At 39.9% G+C, this 21,070-nt stretch overlaps 1 protein-coding gene across 11 annotated transcripts in view; it reads right to left on the bottom strand.

The window, feature by feature from the left end:
• The window catches only part of KIF1B (kinesin family member 1B), a 149,929-nt gene that overhangs the window by 100,640 nt on the left and 28,219 nt on the right, over positions 1-21,070 (bottom strand). For all 11 annotated transcript variants that reach the window (XM_035715816.2, XM_035715806.2, XM_035715814.2 and 8 more), the window contains exons 3-5: positions 5,983-6,059; positions 4,689-4,868; positions 1,634-1,699 (exon numbers count right to left, since the gene is read on the bottom strand). In XM_035715816.2, the coding sequence (XP_035571709.1) occupies positions 1,634-1,699; positions 4,689-4,868; positions 5,983-6,059 (323 nt within the window). The remainder of the gene's footprint in view (positions 1-1,633; positions 1,700-4,688; positions 4,869-5,982; positions 6,060-21,070) is intronic.

Raw genomic sequence — 21,070 nt, 5'->3', positions numbered from 1 at the left:
CTGAAACACGTAGACAAGAATATATCCAAGGGAAGAAGATTTCAGGCAGAAAAAAAAAAAAAATCAATGTAAAGTCCCTGAGGTAACACAGCTCCTGCTGTGCTCCAGAAGCAGCAAAAGAGCTAGTGTGGCCAGGGCAAGTAACGGAGAGAAGCAGAAGAAGAGGCAGAGGCCCCACACAGAGGAGCCACAGTATCAATGAAGGATCTACAATGCATCCCAAGCAAGCCTGTGAACCCCAACAGGAAAGGAAATGGCAACTTTTCACTACCTATAACCTCAAAAATTCTGTCATCTTCTGTGAATTTCAATTTTGAATTTACTTAAAATACTGTGATATTTTAATAAGAATAAAAATCTACTGAATTTTCATTTGCCATACATTTAGTCTTCAAAAAGAATAGTTATAGGAACAAGATATTTAGAGAATCCATTTTAACAAAAAATATTTTTAGAGCAGCACATTTCCCTTTTGGCATATGATAGTCAGAAGGCAGAATTCTCTAAAATTTATCAATTTATGCAACCCTTTACAGGTAAAGAAAAAAACCCAAACCAGCTAAGCGGGTCAAGTAGGAATTGTTTTAAGTCCTATAGAAAATCACAACACATACATTAAAATTAGTTTGCTTAAAAACAGCTTCATGTCTCAGAACAACAGGCTCAGATTAACAGAACATTTAGTAATTTCAATGGCTATGGAACTGAGCACCAAACTGGAGGTAAGTAAAACAATAGCTTCATAAAGCACTTATCAAGGAGTAGAGATGTTCATCACATAAATTAATGTATATAATGTAATTCTATAAACCTCTTCTTCAAAGAGTTGGGAGTGTATGCTGGATGGAGAATAACTTTCTAAGATTATAAGCAATTATAAAGAGGAGAGGAGAAAAGAGATCTGATTTTTTAAGACTTTTATTTATTTGACAGAGAGAGAGAGCCAGAGAGCACAAGCAGGGGGAGGGGCAAAGGGAGGAGGCTCTTCACTGAGCAAGGAGCCCTATGGAGGGTTTGATCCCAAGACTCCAAGATCAGCCGAAGGCAGATGCTTAACCGACTAAGCCACCCAGGTGCCCCAAGAGATCTGATTATATAGATTTTAAAAACCAATGCCTGTCAAAAATCACTATTGATGATATGAAATGAGGAAAGAGTTCATACAATGAGTTTGTAATCCCAAAACGTAAACAAGCATATGCATAATTTACAAGATGTTCAACTATACTAATAATCAAAGAAACTCTAAATAAGTGCCCTTACCAAGTTGGCAGAGAAAAAAATGAAAATACTAAAAGTTGGCAGGGACACATTGGGTGCTTAAACTGTCATGAGACTGGAAATTGGTAGCATTTCTTTCTAAAAAGTCATTTGGCAATTCACATGTATTGACAACCAAATACATAATGGAAAGAACTAAAAATAAAATTTATGAACAAGCTTATGACATATAAACAAGGATTTAATTGCAACATTATTCGTGATGACCAAAACTTAGAAATAGCCTAAAAATATTAAACTGGGGGAGTAGTTAAATGAGCTACAGCACAGTCATCATTTGGAACCACTGAAAAGTAACACTGGAGGGAATGTGGTCCAAAGGCCTGTGGCTTTAACCCATGGTTATACTCACCTCTACAGAGTAAGACATTTCTTCATTACAGTTGTCATTGATTTTCTCGAACAGTTCTTCACATAACTACAGAAACAGAAAGAGAGAGGTGTTAACAGCATAAATGAGAAAAGTACAAAGATACTCATGAGTGCTAAACGAATTAGTGAGATCTCTTTTCTCTTTCTCAAAATATTAAGGGCAACAACATCAAAGGAGAACGCTTTGAACGAAATTAAAGGACAGTTGTGAATTCGTTCTCCTCAGTTCATCTTTATTCTCTCTCAATGACTGTATCTCAGAAATGTTTCCTTAGAAAGCAAGCCACATTTAGAGGAAGAGGAGGAGTTCTGGCTCTTCCTGTGTTAGGTCCTTGACACATTTAATTTCTGTGAATTCAATTCTTCACATTATGCTAGTGACTCTACTATAGATATTATTATGTAGCAAAATACTATTAAACTATATTTTGCAGACATTTTATTTATCATGCTATAGAAGCTTTATTTTATACTGTCAGTTACTATATACATTACAAATCATGGGTAATCCCTGGGTGGCTCAGCGGTTTGGCGCCTGCCTTCGACCCAGGGCGTGATCCTGGAGTCCTGGGACAGAGTCCCACGTCAGGCTCCCTACATGGAGCCTGCTTCTCCCTCTGCCCGTGTCTCTGCCTCTCTCTTTCTCTGTCTTTCTGTCTCTCTTTCATGAATAAATAAATAAAATCTTTTAAAAAAAATCATACACACACACCCTATCCCCGAGTTTTAAGTTCAAGCCCCACATTGGGTGTAGAGAGTACACTATAGTGGCTCAGTGGTTGAGCATCTGCCTTTAGCTCAGGTCATGATCCTGGGGTTCTAGAATCAAGTCCCACTACAGGCTCCACTCGGGAAGCCTGCCTCTCCCTCTGCCTATGTCTTTGCCTTTCTTCTCTGTGTCTCTCATGAATAAATAAAATCTTAAAAAAAAAAAAAAAAGGTATCTTAAAAAAAAGAAGACGACTTTTCGTCGTATAAAATTTTCCCCTTTACCTCTCTCTTATGATCCCAAGCCCTTTATAGAGACTACTCTACCATGCAGTGACATTTCCAATAGAAAACATTTATTTTTCGGGCAGCCCAGGTGGCTCAGCAGTTTAGCGCTGGCTTCAGCCCAGGGCCTGAGCCTGGAGACCTGGGATCGAGTCCCACATTGGGCTCCCTGCATTGGGCTCCGCTGCGCCACCCAGGGATCCCTAAGTGGCAGTTTTTATTTATTTATTTTTGTTTGTTTGTTTTTAATGGCAGTTTTTAAATGATAATCCTGTCTTCAAAAAATCAATGCTTGGGGATCCCTGGGTGGCTCAGCGGTTCGGCGCCTGCCTTTGGCCCAGGGCACGATCCTGGAGTCCCGGGATCAAGTCCCATGCCAGGCTCCCGGCATGGAGCCTGCTTTTCCCTCCTCCTGTGTCTCTGCCTCTCTCTCTCTCTCTCCATGTCTATCATAAATAAATCTTAAAAAAAAAAAAAAAAAAAAAAATCAATGCTTTTGCTCTAAAATAAAACATTCCAAAATTCTACCAGAAGAGAGACATATAATATAATTATACAAGAATTCTAATAGTAAACAAGCTAAAGGAGAAGGAAGGAGAAACTAAATGTGATGATGGAATAAACAGGATTGTTTAGTATAACTTACTACAATCTACAAAAAATTATTTCATTGCTAAAAAAGTATTACATAGTTATAAAAGCAAAGCCTCCAGAACCACCTTGACTACATTTGGATTCTGGTTCTGCCACTTCCTTAGGCAAGAGACATGACCTCTTTGTGCCTCAGTTTCCTCATCTTTAAAATGAGGGAAATAAATAAAATAAAGGTAATAACAGCACCTTCTTCTTAGGGTCAAACAAGAAGGATTAGCTGAGCTACTTTTTGCAAAACACTTAGATCAGTGCTTGCACATGGCATGTGCTACATAATGTTTTCTCTAATTGGTATTTTTATTATTGTTATTCCTATTTATAAAGGACAATTCCCAAGTATATGTCTCAATATTGACATATATTTTTTACAGAAAAAAAAAATGCTAGTATCTTCAGTTTTTTCTGAAAAACTCTTAATCTTTACTGATGTTAAACATTTCAATTACACAACTGAATTTAAAATTATAATCCAATAATCCATTAGAAAAAGTAGCTATTGCTCTCTTACGTACTTTATTCTCAGAATATAGAGAGGTCACACTAGGCCTATAGTAAAAAGAAGACTTAAAATTAATTCCAAATATCAATAAAAGCAAACTTCTCTTCTGTTATTATTGAAAGAAGTTCCTTTTAAATATCTATGTCAGGGACCCCTGAGTGGCTGAGCGGTTGAGCACCTGCCTTTGGCCCAGGGCATGATCCTGGAGTCCCGCATCAGGCTCCCTGCATGGAGCCTGCTTCTCCCTCTGCCTATGTCTCTGTGTGTGTGTGTGTGTGTCTCTCATGAATAAATAAATAAAATCTTTAATAAAAATAAAAACAAAAATAAAAAATAAGTATCTGTCATAAGTCTTCTCATTCCAAACAATACAAGGTGAAAAGATACTGCTATTAAGAATTCTCAGACTGCTCAAGCTTAAAGTGATAGTATTAAATTAATAAGACAAAAGGAAAATATCTCTGATAAGGCAATCAAAAAACAAAAATAACCACATGCTTAAGAAGTGTTCTATATATGGAACTTGGGAAAAGATCAACACCACCAACGAGGTGTCCCCAGGACTCAGAACGAAGTTGGGACATACTACCACTTTTTTTTAAGAAGCTTATTAATAACACTGTTCAAAAGATAAAATATCCAGACACAGGTATACAGCAAAAACTTTACAGAATGCCAACTTCCCCACCTTTAAAGACAGACATGTGTACACACCAGTCTTTTCCATCAGATTATTACCTCCTTTGAGGAAAAGAGACAAATTATTTTTGTGCTTTTACATATGACAGTCCCTGAGTAAATGTTTGCTAAATAAAAATAACTGCTATACAGCAATCTAAGACTAAATAATAATAAAGTATTTTTGCTTTTTTTTTTTTTTTTTTTTTACCTGTGGAATGATGCCAGCCTGGCTTTCTTCTTGTTTACCCATCATTGTGTAAGATTTCCCAGCACCAGTCTGCCCATAAGCAAAAATACAGACATTATATCCTTCAAAGGCATGTAAAAGCATTTCCTTTCCGATGTCATTATACACACGGTTTTGAGATGCAAAACAGGGATCTTCAGGCTGTAAAGATTAAAAGGAGAAATAAATGGCATTTTATTTGTATTCTTTCCTATGTTTGATTACTGCTGTAATAAACTGAAGTGTTTGGAATCTCAATAGTCATCTGTTAAAATATATTATAAAATTTTTAAGCCCCTCCTACACATAGTTTATTTTTCTTTCTTTTTTTTAAGATTTTCTTTATTTATTCATGAGAGACAGAGACAGAGAGGCAGAGACACAGGCAGAGGGAGAGGCAGGCACCATGCAGGGAGCCGGATGTGGGATTCAATCCTGGCACTCCAGGATTACACCCTGGGCTGAAGGCAGGTGCCAAACCGCTGAGCCACCTAGGCATCCCTATTTTTCTCTTATTAAATACTCACACGCACAGAGTCACCCAGGTCGGCCATACACCTCACTTGATTACACGTCACTTTCTAAAACCTTCCATTTGTAGAAAGGTGCAAGATTTTCTTAAATGCAAAATGGAGGGATGCCTGGGTGGCTCAGTGGTTAAGCACCTGCCTTCGGCCCAGGGCATGATCCTGGAGTCCCAGGATGGAGTCCCAGGATCAAGTCCCACATCGGGCTCCCTACATGGAGCCTGCTTCTTCCTCTGCCTATGCCTCTGCCTCTCTCTCTCTCTCTCTGTGTCTTTCATGAATAAATAAAGTCTTTTTTAAAAATGCAAAATGGAACTAAAAGCTCAAAGGTCAAGTCCACATATAAAAATATTTCCCTGCACTCACTCCAGGTAGTATAGCTATTTTTCAATAAACCCACCTTTCAGTGACAAATGCTGCCTACCTCCCTTCATAGGCCCTTCCCTTGGCCATAAGGCTCTGCCAGTAGTTTAAAACCTTTCATACTCTCAACACAAGACAGAAAAAAAAGAAAGGAAAAAGGAGAAAACATATAATGAAGAAATGCAGAAGCAATCTGTAGTTCAGGAACAATCCCTAGAAGCCAGCAAGATTTGGGGTCCTCTACTAAGAAGGGTACCACAAAGAGCCCTGCTCTCTCCATTTTCCTAGGTGTTGGTCATCTCTATACTCCTTGTGGAAGTGCAAGCTCTTTCAAAACTGTTCACTACTCACGTTGTTTTATTATACTGCACTGTAGGTATACTCACCGAGGTGTGAGACCAGTAGGAGTAGTCGAAACTAAAGGACTTTGGAGCTTCCTTTGGGTTCTTTGGGTTAATAATACCTAGAGAATGAAAATAATTTGATTTTGTAAGTCACTCAGTTACATGTTAGTTCAACATGTTATAAGTTTAAAATACTCAAATCAGGCAGCCCCCGTGGCGCAGCGGTTTAGCGCCGCCTGCAGCCTGGGGTGTGATCCTGGAGACCTGGGATCGAGTCCCACGTCAGGCTCCCTGCATGGAGCCTGCTTCTCCCTCTGCCTGTGCCTCTGCCTCTCTCTCTCTCTCTCTGCCTCTATGAATAAATAAATAAAAAATCCTTAAAAAAATAAAATAAAAAAATAAAAATAAAATACTCAAATCAGTAGTCATACCACTGAATCTAAAGAAAGCAATCACGGGATCACTGGGTGGCGCAGCGGTTTGGCGCCTGCCTTTGGCCCAGGGCACGATCCTGGAGACCCGGGATCGAATCCCACGTCGGGCTCCCAGTGCATAGAGCCTGCTTCTCCCTCTGCCTGTGTCTCTGCCTCTCTCTCTCTCTCTCTGTGACTATCATAAATAAATAAAAAATTTAAAAAAAGAAAGCAATAAAAAATAATCACATATTTAATAAGCAGGATCCCTATATAGAACCTAAAAGAATCAGGCCATCAACATTCACTGAGTGCTACCAGGATTCAGAACAGAGCCTGGTACATAGCAGGTGCTCAGTAAATATCTTATGGCTGAATAAGCAGCCAAAATTCAGAAGCAGCCTGCATATCTATTTCAAGATGCTACATAAATATTTCAATACATTAGAAATGAAAATTAGAAAATTACTGAATTGACCCAACTACTACTTGAAATAACCCCTTTTTAAAGATCTTATTATCTACTTTAGTAAGGCATTTGATAATTAAGTATTTATCAGAAAGACAATCTTATTTTTAAAATCCAGTTGATAAAAAAAATAATAAAAAAAACAAAATAAAATCCACAGTTGATAATAATGTTATATATATGTATACATGTATATATTATGTGTCTGCAGTGGAATCACAGACCACAAATCATCTGTAGAATGTTACAGACAAAATTACTTTTTTAAAAACAATTTTTATTTATTTGACAGAGAGAGTCAGCGAGCATGTAAGCATGAGTGGGGAGAGGGGCAGAGGGAGAGGGAGAAGCAGAATCCCTGCTGTCAGAGAGCCAGACAATGCAGGCTAGACCCCAGGACCCCGAGATCATGACCTGAGCCAAAGGTAGACGCTTAACCAACTGAGCCACCCAGGCGCCTCTAGACAGCAAAGTTACTTTTTGACTGAAAAGCACAAAGCCTTACTGCCCCTATTGACCCTATTGAAAGTATTTCTTGTATGATTAATCCAGTCACACTATACTTCAGGGACTGTCTGAACATGGAGGCTTATTAGCCTTTCTTCCTTTCTCATACACACAAAGGTTTAGTGCCTCATATTTGACATGGAATAGAATCTTTATAACATGTGGTCATGAAATCTCCTCAAAGACCAGACATCTCAACCAATCCACTTCTCTAAGGCACGGCCACATCCCAGGCTATCAGTGAGATCAGGATTAAAAAATAAATCTGTCCAGGGCAGCTGTTGCGCAGGACACAAATAGCAACAGTTGCTACGGTGCCTAGTTCTCTCTCTTGCTGGATTCCACCGGGTATGGCCACACACTTATGTTCAAACCTCAACTGCTGACAGAGTATGAATAAGGCTCATTCTGCACATAATCATGTGACAAGGAGACATGGTTCTAGAAAGAACACCTCCTCACACACAAATGGCAACTTAAGCAATGAAGTGTGCTTCTAACCAAAAGGCAATGGGGGGACAAGATTTAAAGAATAACTAACGTTCATGGAGCACTATAAACACTGCAAGTGCTGAGATCTAAACTCTTCCTGTGTTGGGCAGCCCAGGTGGCACAGCAGTTTAGCGCCGCCTTCAGCCCAGGGTGTGGTCCTGGAAACCCAGGATCGAGTCCCACGTCGGGCTCCCTGCATAGAGCCTGCTTTTCCCTCTGCCTGTGTCTCTGCCTCTGTGTGTGTGTTTCTCATGAATAAATAAATAAAATCTTTTTTAAAAATTAAAATAAAAAAATAAAAATAAATAAATAAATACATACATACTTCCTGTGTACCAACCCTCCCTACTACTAAGGCAGATATAAGTTGTATTACCACCTTTGTAGAGATAGAGACACCATCACAAAGAGGCTAAATAACTTAACCAAGGCTAAGTTATAACCAAGGCTTGTAACCAAGGCTACACAGCTAGCTAGTGGCAATCCAGGATGTGGACTTGGAGGGTTTAGCTTTGGACCCCCACTCATAACCAAGACACCCATCCTCTATAGACTTATTCCCTGCCTTTATGTAGCAACTGCCAAGGCAAACACAGTAAGGCATTTTCATGCATTATGTATACAAATGTGTGCATGTATGCACATTTATGACCACCTCTCTAAAATTACATCATAGGCATTGCTTAAAACTCTCTTTACCCATTTAAAATGAGGAACTGTGAGGATTATGGTTCCTAAAAGATGAAAGACTACACAAACTCTACTAAGCAAACGGAAGTTAGTGTCATACTAAGTGCACTAGATTCAGATTTCAGTGGCTCAGTGATAAAGACAACGAATAACAAGATGTTAGATAGGATCCCTAAAGTAGTCTTCACTACTCAAAAACATGTTTAATACAAACACTTTCTAACCTCTAGGAAATTTGCTGTCATAAGACTATTAAGCCATACTTCACTTAGTCTTTTAGCTACTCCCTAGTGGTACCAATTCTGCCAAGAACTTAAGAAAGGGCTAGTTTTCAGATCCTACCTCTTTGTTCTCTTTTCCCTAGTCCTAAGAAGCAGAAACACTACACCAGTGAGCAATTTTCTTGATTCACATGAAATCCTTTTCCTCTTCCTCAAGATTCTCTCCTTCCAGATCTTTGCAACCTCTGAAACTAATGAAGTCTCCTAACTTACAGATCTTACAGAAACCAAGTTGCCTTTTAAGTAACTGCCTGTATGTAGACAAAACCCTTCTTATTCTAATATAAACTAAGCAAATCAAAATATAATTCTGAATAGCTATTTTCATAATAGTTATGTCAAACAAGATGAAATGTACCCATAATACTTAAAATATTTTAATTCCTAAACAAAAGACATTTACAGAAGACACATTAGAACAAAGTAAAACTCGGGCAGTCCCGGTGGCTCAGCGGTTTAGCGCCGCCTGCAGCCCAGGGTGTGATCCTGGAGACCCTGGATCGAGTCCCAGGTCAGGCTCCCTGCATGAAGCCTGCTTCTCCCTCTGCCTGTCTCTGCCTCTCTCTCTCTCCTCCCTGTGCATTCTCATGAATAAATAAATAAAATCTTTAAAAAAAAAAAAAAAAAAAAAAGTAAAACTCAATACTGTTATCTGTTTGAGGGGCCAGTATAAGCAGAGCCCCCGAAGGCATGGATAATTTCGTATGTTAGCTGGGTAGTATTTAATAGGCTAGTGTGCTTTATATTTATAAATGCATTGTACTACCTTGAATATATGAAATGTTTCCTAATAAAAAATTCTGAAGGACACCTGGTGGTTCAGTGGTTGAGCCGTCTGCCTTCGGCTCAGGGTGTGGTCCCAGGGTCTGGGATCGAGTCCCCCATCAGGTTCCTTGTGGAGAGCTGCTTCTCCCTCTGCCCATGTCGCTGCCTCTCTATGTCTCTCATGAAGAAATAAAATCTTAAAAAAAAAAAAACTTCTGAAACTTCCCACCTCTGCAAATGAAAACACTGTTATAAAAATAAAACATCAGTGACAGCCCTTGACCTCATCAGAAGCCCATAAACTCCACCATTACTTCCAAGGACAACACATTAATGTTTTCTAATGTGCCAAAGGTTTTTTCTTTCTGAATTAGCAACAGCTGAGATCTAACTTCCTCCTTTAACTTAACTAAGAAACAGGATGTTTCCAACCATGAATAAAAGGGGAGAGAGGGACACACTACATGTAATGGAAAGGGTATGGGATTTGGATCAAAGGACCATTTAGAATATGTTAATATTCTAAACATATGATGAACACTTAATAAATATACTTAGAATTTTTTGTTACCTTGGGTTTGGCTGCACTTTTGAGTCCTCCCTGAAACTGAAATAATACCTAGTTCAAAGGATTAAATGAATAGAGTAGTGAAAGCTAGCAGTATGGCAGCACAGTACAATCACAGTAGACTGGTGGTTTTCAAGGCTATCACCAAGATGAGAAGTTAGGATTGTGATCAGGACAAGTTAAAATGCCTACATAAATAAATGCTACTACATAAATGGTCATTTTCAAAACTAGGTATTTTATCCTGTTTTTAACTCTCTCAAGTGTGTTGGTGGATATGTTAACCATATCCCATGATCCTTAAACCAAAGTGAGGAAAATTCATTCACCAACCAATAAAATAAGAATTATACTTCTTAGCAATAATCAAAGTACTACATTGGGGTCCTTTAGCTGTACCACCAAATCTGTGGTGTTCCTACATTTGAAATCCCCTCAGTACGTGGACCCAGTCTTGTGAATCTTCTACAATGCCTTACACCAAACAGGCACTCAGATGCATGTCCTTCTTTTGGCATGTATGATTTTAATTTCATTAAATCCTGTATCATTTTCAGAAGCATAAAAAGAAAAATAGTGCATACCTATGCAATATACACATAAAATATCAGTTCATTTCATCAACTTTCACAGAAAGAATATAGAGAGAATTGTATTACCAAAAGATTAAGCAATATTTAATACAGTGGTTCTTTATATCAAAGTCAACTGAGCACATAAGAATGGAATAATACTAATTAATGAATATCTTCAATGTATAAACTATTTTCACCAATGTAAAAGCTGTTAAAAACATAGCAGGGCCATGTCTCATCAGTGTGCAAGCTTTGTTTAGGATAAATAACCACTTTTTCTGCAATGAATGGACTCCAGGCATATTTTCAAGACTAGAGTCAGAACAGAACTCTATTGTAAATGCTATCTATACCCCTCATACTGCTTTATTTCCTATAAAATCACCTTTTATGCCAATTTTCAAGGCCCCCCCCCTTTTTTTTTCAAGGCCCCTTTTAAGCAACTTCTGCACCTGAGGCCTCCCTTCCTATTGAGACTTCTCTGGACACAGTATACTCCAGACCTGGACCCATCTCCACAAGCAACTTTTCATAAATGGATCTCAAGAGTCATCTTCAACTTTCTTCTCTCACACCCCACATCTGATCAGCTCTACTTTCAAAATGAATCCTGAATTCCATGGCTTATCACCACCATCATTACCACCTTGGTCCAAGCCACCACCTCTTTCACCTGGAAGATGGCAGTAACTCCTAACTGGGCTCCTGGCTTCCCCTGAGCCCCTGGAGAATCTTATCTCCACACTGCAAACAGTGGTCCTTTTCTCACACTAACCCAGATGACAGTCACATCATGCCTCTGGTGAACATTCCAACAGCTTCCCGCCAAACACTGAACAAAACTCCACTCCCTCTGACCTCCTGCCCAGTTACTGGAATGATTCACCCCCTACTCCAGCCCTGCTGCCCCCCCCTTTTTTTTCCTGCTGTTCTTCTTAATGAAGATATTCTATCATTTCAGGGCCTTTGCATTTTGGCCTTAACAGGAATGCTACTGCCCCAAGTATCTGAACAGCCCACTCCCTAACTTCATACAGGTCTCTGCTCAAACATCAGATGGCCCTTTTCTGACCATCCTACTTAAACAGCATGCCTTCACTCTCCATCTGCTTCCCCTGCTTTATTTGTCTTCACTGCACTCCTGACTGCCTGACTTATGTGAGTCACTGGAACGGAGGTTCCATGACACCAGAACTTGTTTCATCTACTGCTATATCCCAGCTCCAAGGAGAATACCTGCCATATGATAGATTCTCAATATACACCCAAAGATCCAATGACTATGTTAGTTATATCTTTCCTTACAGACTGTTACTTCTTTGTAGCTGGAAACCATGACTCCTCTTTCTGCATCACTCACAGTGCTGACTTCATAAGTAGGTGATGCTTATTTGTGGACTGGTACTTAGCTCTCTCAACATAACTTGCTTCCTGAGTCTCTTCTCCTTGAGCAGCCAACTTATTACTCAACTTCTGTTAAGAAACATTCATCTTGAGGATCCCTGGGTGGCTCAGAGGTGTAGTGCCTGCCTTGGGCCCAGGGCGTGATCCTGGAGTCCTGGGATCGAGTTCCGCATCAGGCTTCTGCATGGAGTCTGCTTCTCCCTCTGCCTGTGTCTCTGCCTCTCTCTGTGTGTCTCTCATGAATAAATAAATAAAATCTTTAAAATTAAAAAAAAAAAATTCATCTTGGGATCCCTGGGTGGCCCAGCGGTTTAGCACCCACCTTCGGCCCAGGGCCTGATCCTGGAGTCCCGGGGATGGAGCTCCACATCAGGCTCCCTGCATGGAGTGTGCTTCTCCCTCTGACTGTGTCTCTGCCTCTCTCTCTCTCTGTGTCTCTCATGAATAAGTAAAAAAGTCTTTAAAAAAAAAAAAAGAAACATTCATCTCTGGGAGAGGAGGAATCTAAATCCAATCTCAGGAGTAGAAATACAACTTTTAGTAAATAGCAGTAAGGGGTAAACAGGGAACAGAAGGAAAGATGGGAACAGAAAGAAAGATGACCAAGTTTTAAATAGGAAGATGTGCTGATGGGGGTCACCAGGAAAGACAAGGGTAAAGGAAAGTATAATGGGAGGCAGAAGAGCAGGGTAGGTATTGGAAATCACTCTTCTACCCTAGGTCTTTAGAACTGTCTCTTACAGTATGCATTTCACAGGAAATATGCAATCCCCTATCAGGCAGAGGTCTTACCATTCTAATTTATTGCTGTAAAATTTTCTACAATGTTCTAGATATGACAAGCTTGCCCTGAATAAGGATTCTTGTGTGGGTATGAAACAGATTCTTGACCTCACACACATGACACACACTCAAGAGGTAGTGATATGCTAAACAGCAACAGACATAAATAAATGCTAATATTCTCAGCATTTATCTTCCCAAGTAGTTCCTCTGAAACATACATTCAATTAGAAGGGTTAGGTGCAGGAACTCGATAAGCACTGGTTGAGTCACTGCTGAATACCATAACTAAGGTACATCAATCCAGGATTGATCAAGGATCTTCAACAAAAACACTCTGTTAGACAGCATACATCTGAACAAATCCACTTTCCTGATCTTTCTCCCTGTTTTCCAATAGTCCCTGCCCCTTTGCTTTCTGTACTTTCACTCACTGTGCTCAGTTTTCCAAGTCTCCCGTGTTGGAAATAATGCTAGCTTCTATACTAACATTAATCCCTCTCAAAACAAGCATTATTGGGGTGCCTGGGCAGCTCAGTCAGTTAAGCATCTGATTCTTGACTCTGGTTCAGGTCATGATCTCAGGGTTGTGAGATCGAGCCCAGCATCAGACTCCACACTGGGTATGGAATCTGTTTAAGGTTCTCTCTCTCTCGGGCAGCCGGTGGCTTAGCGGTTTGGTGCTGCCTTTGGCCCATGGCCAGGTCCCGGAGACCCGGAATCGAGTCCCACGTCGGGCTCCCTGCATGGAGCCTGCTTCTCCCTCTGCCTGTGCCTGTGCCTCTCTCCCTCTCTCTCTATGGATCTCTCATGATTAAATAAATAAAATCTTTTTTAAAAATTAAAAAAAAAAAGATTCTCTCTCTCCTTCTCCCTCTGCCCTGCCCTCCCCTATTAAAAAGAAGAAGAAGAAGAAGAAGAAGAAGAAGAAGAAGAAGAAGCAGCAGCAGCAGCAGCAGCAGCATTATTGCAAAAGATCCCAAGATCCTATTTTAAGAATGGAAAAGTTGAACAGCACTTTCATTTATTGGGTACATTTATTAAGCATAAATTATTTGCCAGGCACTCTGCTGGGGATATAATAGCAAGCAAAAAGTTATTTCTGCCCTTCTAGACCTAATAGCCAAGGGAGGAGACAGACATATAATCACACAAAATAAATAAATGCTTTCAAATTATGGTAAGAGCCATGCTAGATAAGCATGGGGTCTAAACTTAGAGATGATTTCTGAAGTCAGTAAACTTTGATTTGACAAAACAGAGAAGGCTGGGCTGAGGATAAACAGGAGACAGCTAGGGAAAGTGAAGAGTTAACACTTATTAAATGCTCACTATGTTCCAAGCACTGTGCTAAAGCATTACATGTATTCACTCACTTAGTCCTTATAATAACCTTATGAGGTAGATACTATTATCACCTCCATTTTACATTTGGGGCACTAGAGAGGGCACTTGCCTGAGGCCAGAGGCTGGACTAAAGTTTGGAACAATGGACTCCAAGGTTCCAAATCTTGGGCAGTATGCATCCCAAGCCAGAGAACTGCTTAGGAAGCCTTAGGGTAAAAAGAAACATGTGGCATCCAGGTACTGGTTTGCCAGGTATGGCTCAAGTACAAGGAACAACAAAGAGTTAGAAAAGCACTAAAACCGCAGGGTCAAATAATCGACGGACCACAAGGAGTTGGTGAACCCCCGAGCAACGAGAACTCACTTGAGTTACTTGATTACAGTTATACACTGCAGTATGGAGAATGGATTGGAGGAAGGCATGAGTGGAAGTGTGGAGACCAATTACACACAACACAGCAACTGATACAGAATGTTTGGGAAATTCTGCTTGCCATTTATCAGATGACTCTCATGAGAACTGCATCTGGCATCAGAAATCCAGGAGTTCTACTAAATAGCATTTATGGGGGCAGGGACAGAAAAAGGTCCATTCCTATACCAAAAACATTATATCTTGTGATCCAAAACTGAATTTCTGTCTTAAAGTATGACCCAAAATTCAATGATCAAAATACAAGTTGACCTAGAAATGGAAAATATTTTTATTTATTTATTTATTATTTATTTATTTATTTATTTATTTATTATTTATTTATTTATTTATGATAGTCACACAGAGAGAGAGAGAGGCAGAGACATAGGCAGAGGGAGAAGCAGGCTCCATGCACCGGGAGCCCAACGTGGGATTCGATCCCGGGTCTCCAGGATTGCGCCCTGGGCCAAAGGCAGGCGCCAAACCACTACGCCACCCAGGGATCCCCGGAAAATATTTTTAGAAGGTATTTTCAAGGATTTTAGCAATGAAGGAAATAGAATACTATAGAAGCTTTAATCTAACCCCCCCTTCCTGAGTAGCCAGTACTAATTTAGCATTCATACTGGCTAGGGCATATAACAAACTGTTTAGTTAATCCTCAATTTTCTTATCTGTAAAATGGGTACAATAGTAACATTCCCTAACTTTATAGAATTGTTGTGGGATTAATGACTAGACCATGTCAAGAATTCTAACACAAAACAAATGTTCAAAATATTCTTTCATTTGACAAATATCTGAGTGCCTACCATGCCCCAGATGTAAGTATGTAGTGAAAACCAGTCTCTTATCTTCAAAGAGTTTATATTCTAATCTGGGAGTTAGATAATTAACTAATATACATAGTATAACCTGGGGAAGAAAAATTACGGAGACTTAGGAGATACGACAGTCTCTCGACAGGAGTGGCGGTGGTGGGGTTGGCTATGAAAAGTGGGAAGACCGCCACCACTGAGGTGCCTGGGCGGCACAGTCAGGCGTTTGACTCTTGGTTTCTCAGAGTCATGATCTCAGGTCATGATCTCAGGCTCGTGGGATCAAACCCACTTAGGGATCCGCGCTCAATGCAGAGTCTGCTTTAGACTCTCCCTCCCTCTTTTACCCCTCCCCCCACCTAAAAAAATAAATTAATAAATCCTTTTTTTTTTTTTTAAAGGGCAGACGGTTACCTCTGAGAAGATAATATTTGAGCAGGGATTTAGTAACATTTAAGAAAAAGGAAGACCACCACCGTAGCCAGAAAAAAGTAAATGATGGTAAGATGTCAAATCACATAGCTAGCCAGAGGCCAAATGCAACTGGGGCTTTGTGACCAAGGTAAGGATTTTTAGTTTTATTCTAAAAGTGACAGGAAGTCAACAAAGGATCTGAAGCACAGAGGTGACATCTGATTTACATTTCCAAACAAGACTCTGGCTCCTGTATGGGAACAAAGGCAGAAGCGGAAAGACAGAAGCTACTGCCTGTATTGACTAAGGCTAGAAAGAAATGGTGCCTGTCCCCACTTGTAAAGGCAGAGAGGACAGGCCTTCCTGATGGACTGCAGGCAGCCTATGAGAGAGAGAGAGAGAGAGAGAGAGAGAGAGAGAGAGAGATGACCAGAGTTACTCCAATATTCGGTCTGAGAAACTAAAAAAAAAAAAAAAAAAAAGGCTGAGAATGAAGGAAGGGCCACTTGAGTGCACAGGGAGGAGAAAATAGCAGTTCCATTGAGGACATGTTAAGGGTAAGATCCTTCTTAGGCTCTCAAGTAGGATTAGGTTAGCAGCGGGGTGGTCGAGAGACCTAGAGATCTCCAGAGAAGTCAGTCCAGGCTGGAGAAATTAATTTGGGAGTCATCATCACCTCACGACACTTAAAGCCTTTAGCCTGAATGAACCACCTAGGGGATCACCTAGGAGAGCAAAGAAAAGAGACAAAGTTTGGTGCACTTTTAACCTAGGAGGTGAGGAAGAACGGAGGTTGAATGGTCTATGAGGGAGGAAGGCAATCAGGAGAGCACAGGGACCCAAGAGCCAAGAGAGGGGATGGTAACATTCACAGAGGAAGTCAAGCTCCACTACCTATCATGACAATGCTTATTACCACAACCATGTCTGGCCCCCCCTGGAGAAACGAGTCTTTGTTCAGGGGATCCCCTGACTTCCCAGAGTTCTGCTCACCCTCACCTCTATGCCTTGGTTTCCATCACCATCCAGATCTCATCTGGTTTCAAGGCTGTTTTCTTAAGTCCCCTTCACAAATCAGAAAGGCAGCTTTAGCACTGAAGGTCTAACTGGATCTTTTTTCCCTAGTCCACAGGGAAGAGGATCTTGCTTTTCTCTCTCTGGAGGCCCTATATTGTCTTCATTTATTCCTTGCGCTGTAGTTGACACTCATTACTTTGAGAAAGCTGGAGAAGAGTGAAGAACAGGACAGCCTCTTTCATGTGAAGGCTTACCTGAAGACCTTATCCAAGATGAACAGAAATGCCTTTAAAATGATTATCAAGGGGCAGCCCCGGTGGCACAGCAGTTTAGTGCCGCCTGCAGCCCGGGGCATGATCCTGGAGACCCTGGATCGAGTCCCACGTCAGGCTCTCTGCATGGAGCCTGCTTATCCCTCTGCCTGTGTCTCTGCCTCTCTCTCTCTCTCTCTCTCTCTGCATCTCTATGAATAAAAAAATAAAAATAAATAATAATAAAATGATTATCACAGGGGTGCCTTAGTGGCTCAGTTGGTTAAGCATCTGCCTTTGGCTCAGATCATGACCCTGAGGTCCTAGGATGGAGCCCTGTGTCAGGCTCTCCAATCAGCAGGGAGTCTGCTTTTCCTGCTCCCATTCCTGTTACCCCTATTCCTGCTCTCTCACTTGCTCTGCACTCTCAAATAAATAAATAAAACCTTTTAAAAAGTAAAATGATTATCACAAAATGTTCTATAGGTTTTAGTCTATTAATGAACCAGAAGACTGTCTTCTCTTTCTTAGAGACTCTTCCAGTCAAAATTGGCCTTACAAAGTCTGTTCATCCCCTAACTTTACTCCTTTTTCTCTTTGCCTTCTTCTCAATTTTGTTATTTCAGCATAAAGGTGCAGAAATAATGTTTTAATTACTAAGCCCTACAAAACACGGCAGTCAAAACAAGATTTGTACTTAAAATACTTTTTATTCTCCAAAATGAATTTGTTTATCTAATTTCTCAAAGTTGCTATGTAGCAATTATGGTGTTGTTGGCAAACTATGAAAGATTTTGCCCACAACTACAATTAACTTATCATTGTGCAACACTGTAACTTTATATTAACTTTTCTAACACAGGAGTGTTTAGAGCCTGTTGAAAATCCCAGTGATTTTTCCAAAATCTTCCTATACCCAAAGTCTTCTTGAAATTGCACATAATAAAGCCATTTTGTACACCATTTATATTCCAAAACCCATAAACAGCTCCCTCCTCTACACAAAATAACATATTTCTAGAAATACGTTAAAATGATATAAAAGCATAATGCCGAAAGTACAAGTAGAAAAACTACAATCATAAAATTCCTTTATGATTTAAAATAACAAACTTAGATTCCAAATCCTATAAACAATATAAATACACTATATGTGTTCATGATATATTCAATCCCAGGTTATTAAAAATAAATACACAATGGGAAAAAGAAACCCTACCAACTCTGTAATGTCACAATGTCATCAATTGGGTATAAAATAAATATGCTAGCTATAATAAACATTTTGTTTTAAAGATTTTTTTTAAGTCATCTCTATACCCAATATGGGGCTTAAACTCACAACCCCAAGATCAAGAATCATATACTCTACCAATGGAGCCAGCCAGGCACCTCAAGCTACAATAAACACTGAACAAACCCTCAATTAACAACTGTTCCCAAGCAAATGTTAAACAACTGGGAAAAGAGATACTTTGGAAGGCCTACCTCTCGCTCAGTCCAAGTAGCACAAAGATGGTGGAACTAATAATAATGCCCTTGTTATTCATAATTATCCTGCATCAAGGAGGGACATCAAAATAAACTTTAATCTAACAGGTTCAAATTACACACATATAGTACTTCTACACAGAACAATAAAACTTACTATTTTGAGAGGCAATATGTACTAGGCACAGATTAAAAGAGAGTTTCTGGAGCCAGACAGCACAAGGTCATTTTCTCCTAATTCCTAGACATGTGACCCCAGACAAGTCATCTGTGAAATGGGGAAAATAGGAGTATCTGCCCTAGGATTACCGTGAGGACTAAATGAGTTAAAATCTGTAAGTGCCTGATTGTGGTTGGCACAGCTTAAGTGTTTATTACTGTTTTTGTTGTTGTTAATTACTAATCATGGTTTGGTTTTTCCCCACTAACAGGCATTTAAAAAGCTGCTTTTGTTTCTCCCTTCACCCATTTTGCCTCAAGTTTATTCACAGTTATAAAATAAACTCTTGGTATTGGACCGAACAAGGTCACAAGGAAATAGTAAATGCAGTTCAGTCATTCACATACCTTCTGCTAATTCTGGCCATACAGTTTTCTGTTCTGCCAAAACAAAAAGGCTTCCCAGACATTCCCTACCTTTCCTGGCCTATCGCTCAATTATTCAGATGTCTCTCTTCAATGCTTTTATGAGTCATCACACTGCAATGTTTATCTATCTCTAAGGCTCTGAGAACCTGGTGGCCTCTCAGCCTATGTTTGCTGAATAACAAAAACCTAATTTCTTATAGATGCTCTAAAAAAACCTAATTTCATATTTCTTACTCTTACCACCTATATGTACAGAGCATTCGTCCCTAAGCAATGCAACTAAGAACGGTTTTTAGCCCACTGGAAATGATTTTGACAAAATAAGCAATTGTTAACATGCTACCAAAAATTAAATCTAAATACCTACCCTTGCCTACCATACAATCAGATGCTGCAGGCCCTTTCCCAGTCTCACTAACAGCTCTCCAGACTTTGCTAGCTCCTATTACAGCACTTCACACTTCACTGGGCAACTACCAAAAGCAATCAGCACCATGTTACCAGCATGGACTCTAAAAAATGAACTCTAAAACATCTCTTGAGAATTTCAAAGAAGGCATGAAAGAAAGAAACAAAGAAAGAAAGAAAAGGAGAGAAAGAAAGAAGAAAGAAAAGCCAAGCCAAGCCTGGGGATGGTTGTTTTCCCCTTTGGGGAAAAAAAAAAGCAAACAAACAAATGCATATATAAAGTGCAGTTTGGATTTATTCAAGTCCACCTCAAAAGCTTAAAACAGTAAGATGCAAAGTGACACAGAAAGAGGACTAGGTTTCCTACAAGATTTTAGCTAGTCATCTTCTCTTCAAGGTTTTGGAATCGAAATGGTAGATTTTTTTTTTTTTCCAAAAAAAAATTTTTTTTTCCAAAAAAAAATTTTTTTTTTTATGATAGAGAGAGAGAGAGAGAGAGAGAGAGGCAGAGACATAGGCAGAGGGAACAGCAGGCTCCATGCACCGGGAGCCTGATGTGGGATTCGATCCTGGGTCTCCAGGATCACGCCCTGGGCCAAAGGCAGGCGCCAAACCGCTGCGCCACCCAGGGATCCCGAAATGGTAGATTTTTTAGCTAACTGAAGAAGTTTAAATTCTAAAATGTAATAAAAAGCAGTTGCAAATACACAATACCAAAGGCTTCTTCCAATGTGGGGATAGGTATAATTGTTCCTGCCTTTACATTTATATTCCCATTGAAAATAACAATTTAGATACCAAAACTAACCACAAAAAAACAAGTTAACAAGTAACTTTTCAAATACCATCCTATGAAAACACACACACACACACACACACACACACACACACACACACACAAATACCATCCTATGCAGTATAACTGATTCCATTTGATCCTCACAGCAACCCTGGGATATTAGGCTAGGTAGGCACTAGCAACATTTCCACTGAATAAACAAAATTTAAGGTTCAGGTGTTTGACCACAAAGGAGGGGCTAAACAACATATGGTTCTTAAATACAAAAGAAGACACGGAGCCATTAAAATCATGTTGCTGAAGCATGGGGAAATGTACCCAATACGCTATTAAGTAAAAGACCAAGAAGGCTACAGAGGTTTGACAAAGTGGAGGGGAGGTCAGTGAACAAACTTTAGCTTTACTAGGAGTGACATGGGAACCATCTTAGAGTTCCGTGGGGGGAAAAAAAACAATCTGACTTCCATTCTAAAAGGATTACTCTAGCTGCTCTGTCGAGAAAACAGAATGCTAGAATAGAAGATGACTTGCTAAGACGTTACTGTGGGTGGTGGCAACAGGGGGAAAGAGTGGTCAGTTTCTGCCTATCTTCTGAGGCAGAGCCCACAGGCCCTTCTGACAGAGAGAAGATAGGA

Source organism: Canis lupus, chromosome 5 (assembly GCF_003254725.2).
Source record: "Canis lupus dingo isolate Sandy chromosome 5, ASM325472v2, whole genome shotgun sequence".
NCBI lineage: Eukaryota > Metazoa > Chordata > Mammalia > Carnivora > Canidae > Canis > Canis lupus.
This window is presented reverse-complemented; position numbering and strand designations above follow the sequence as displayed.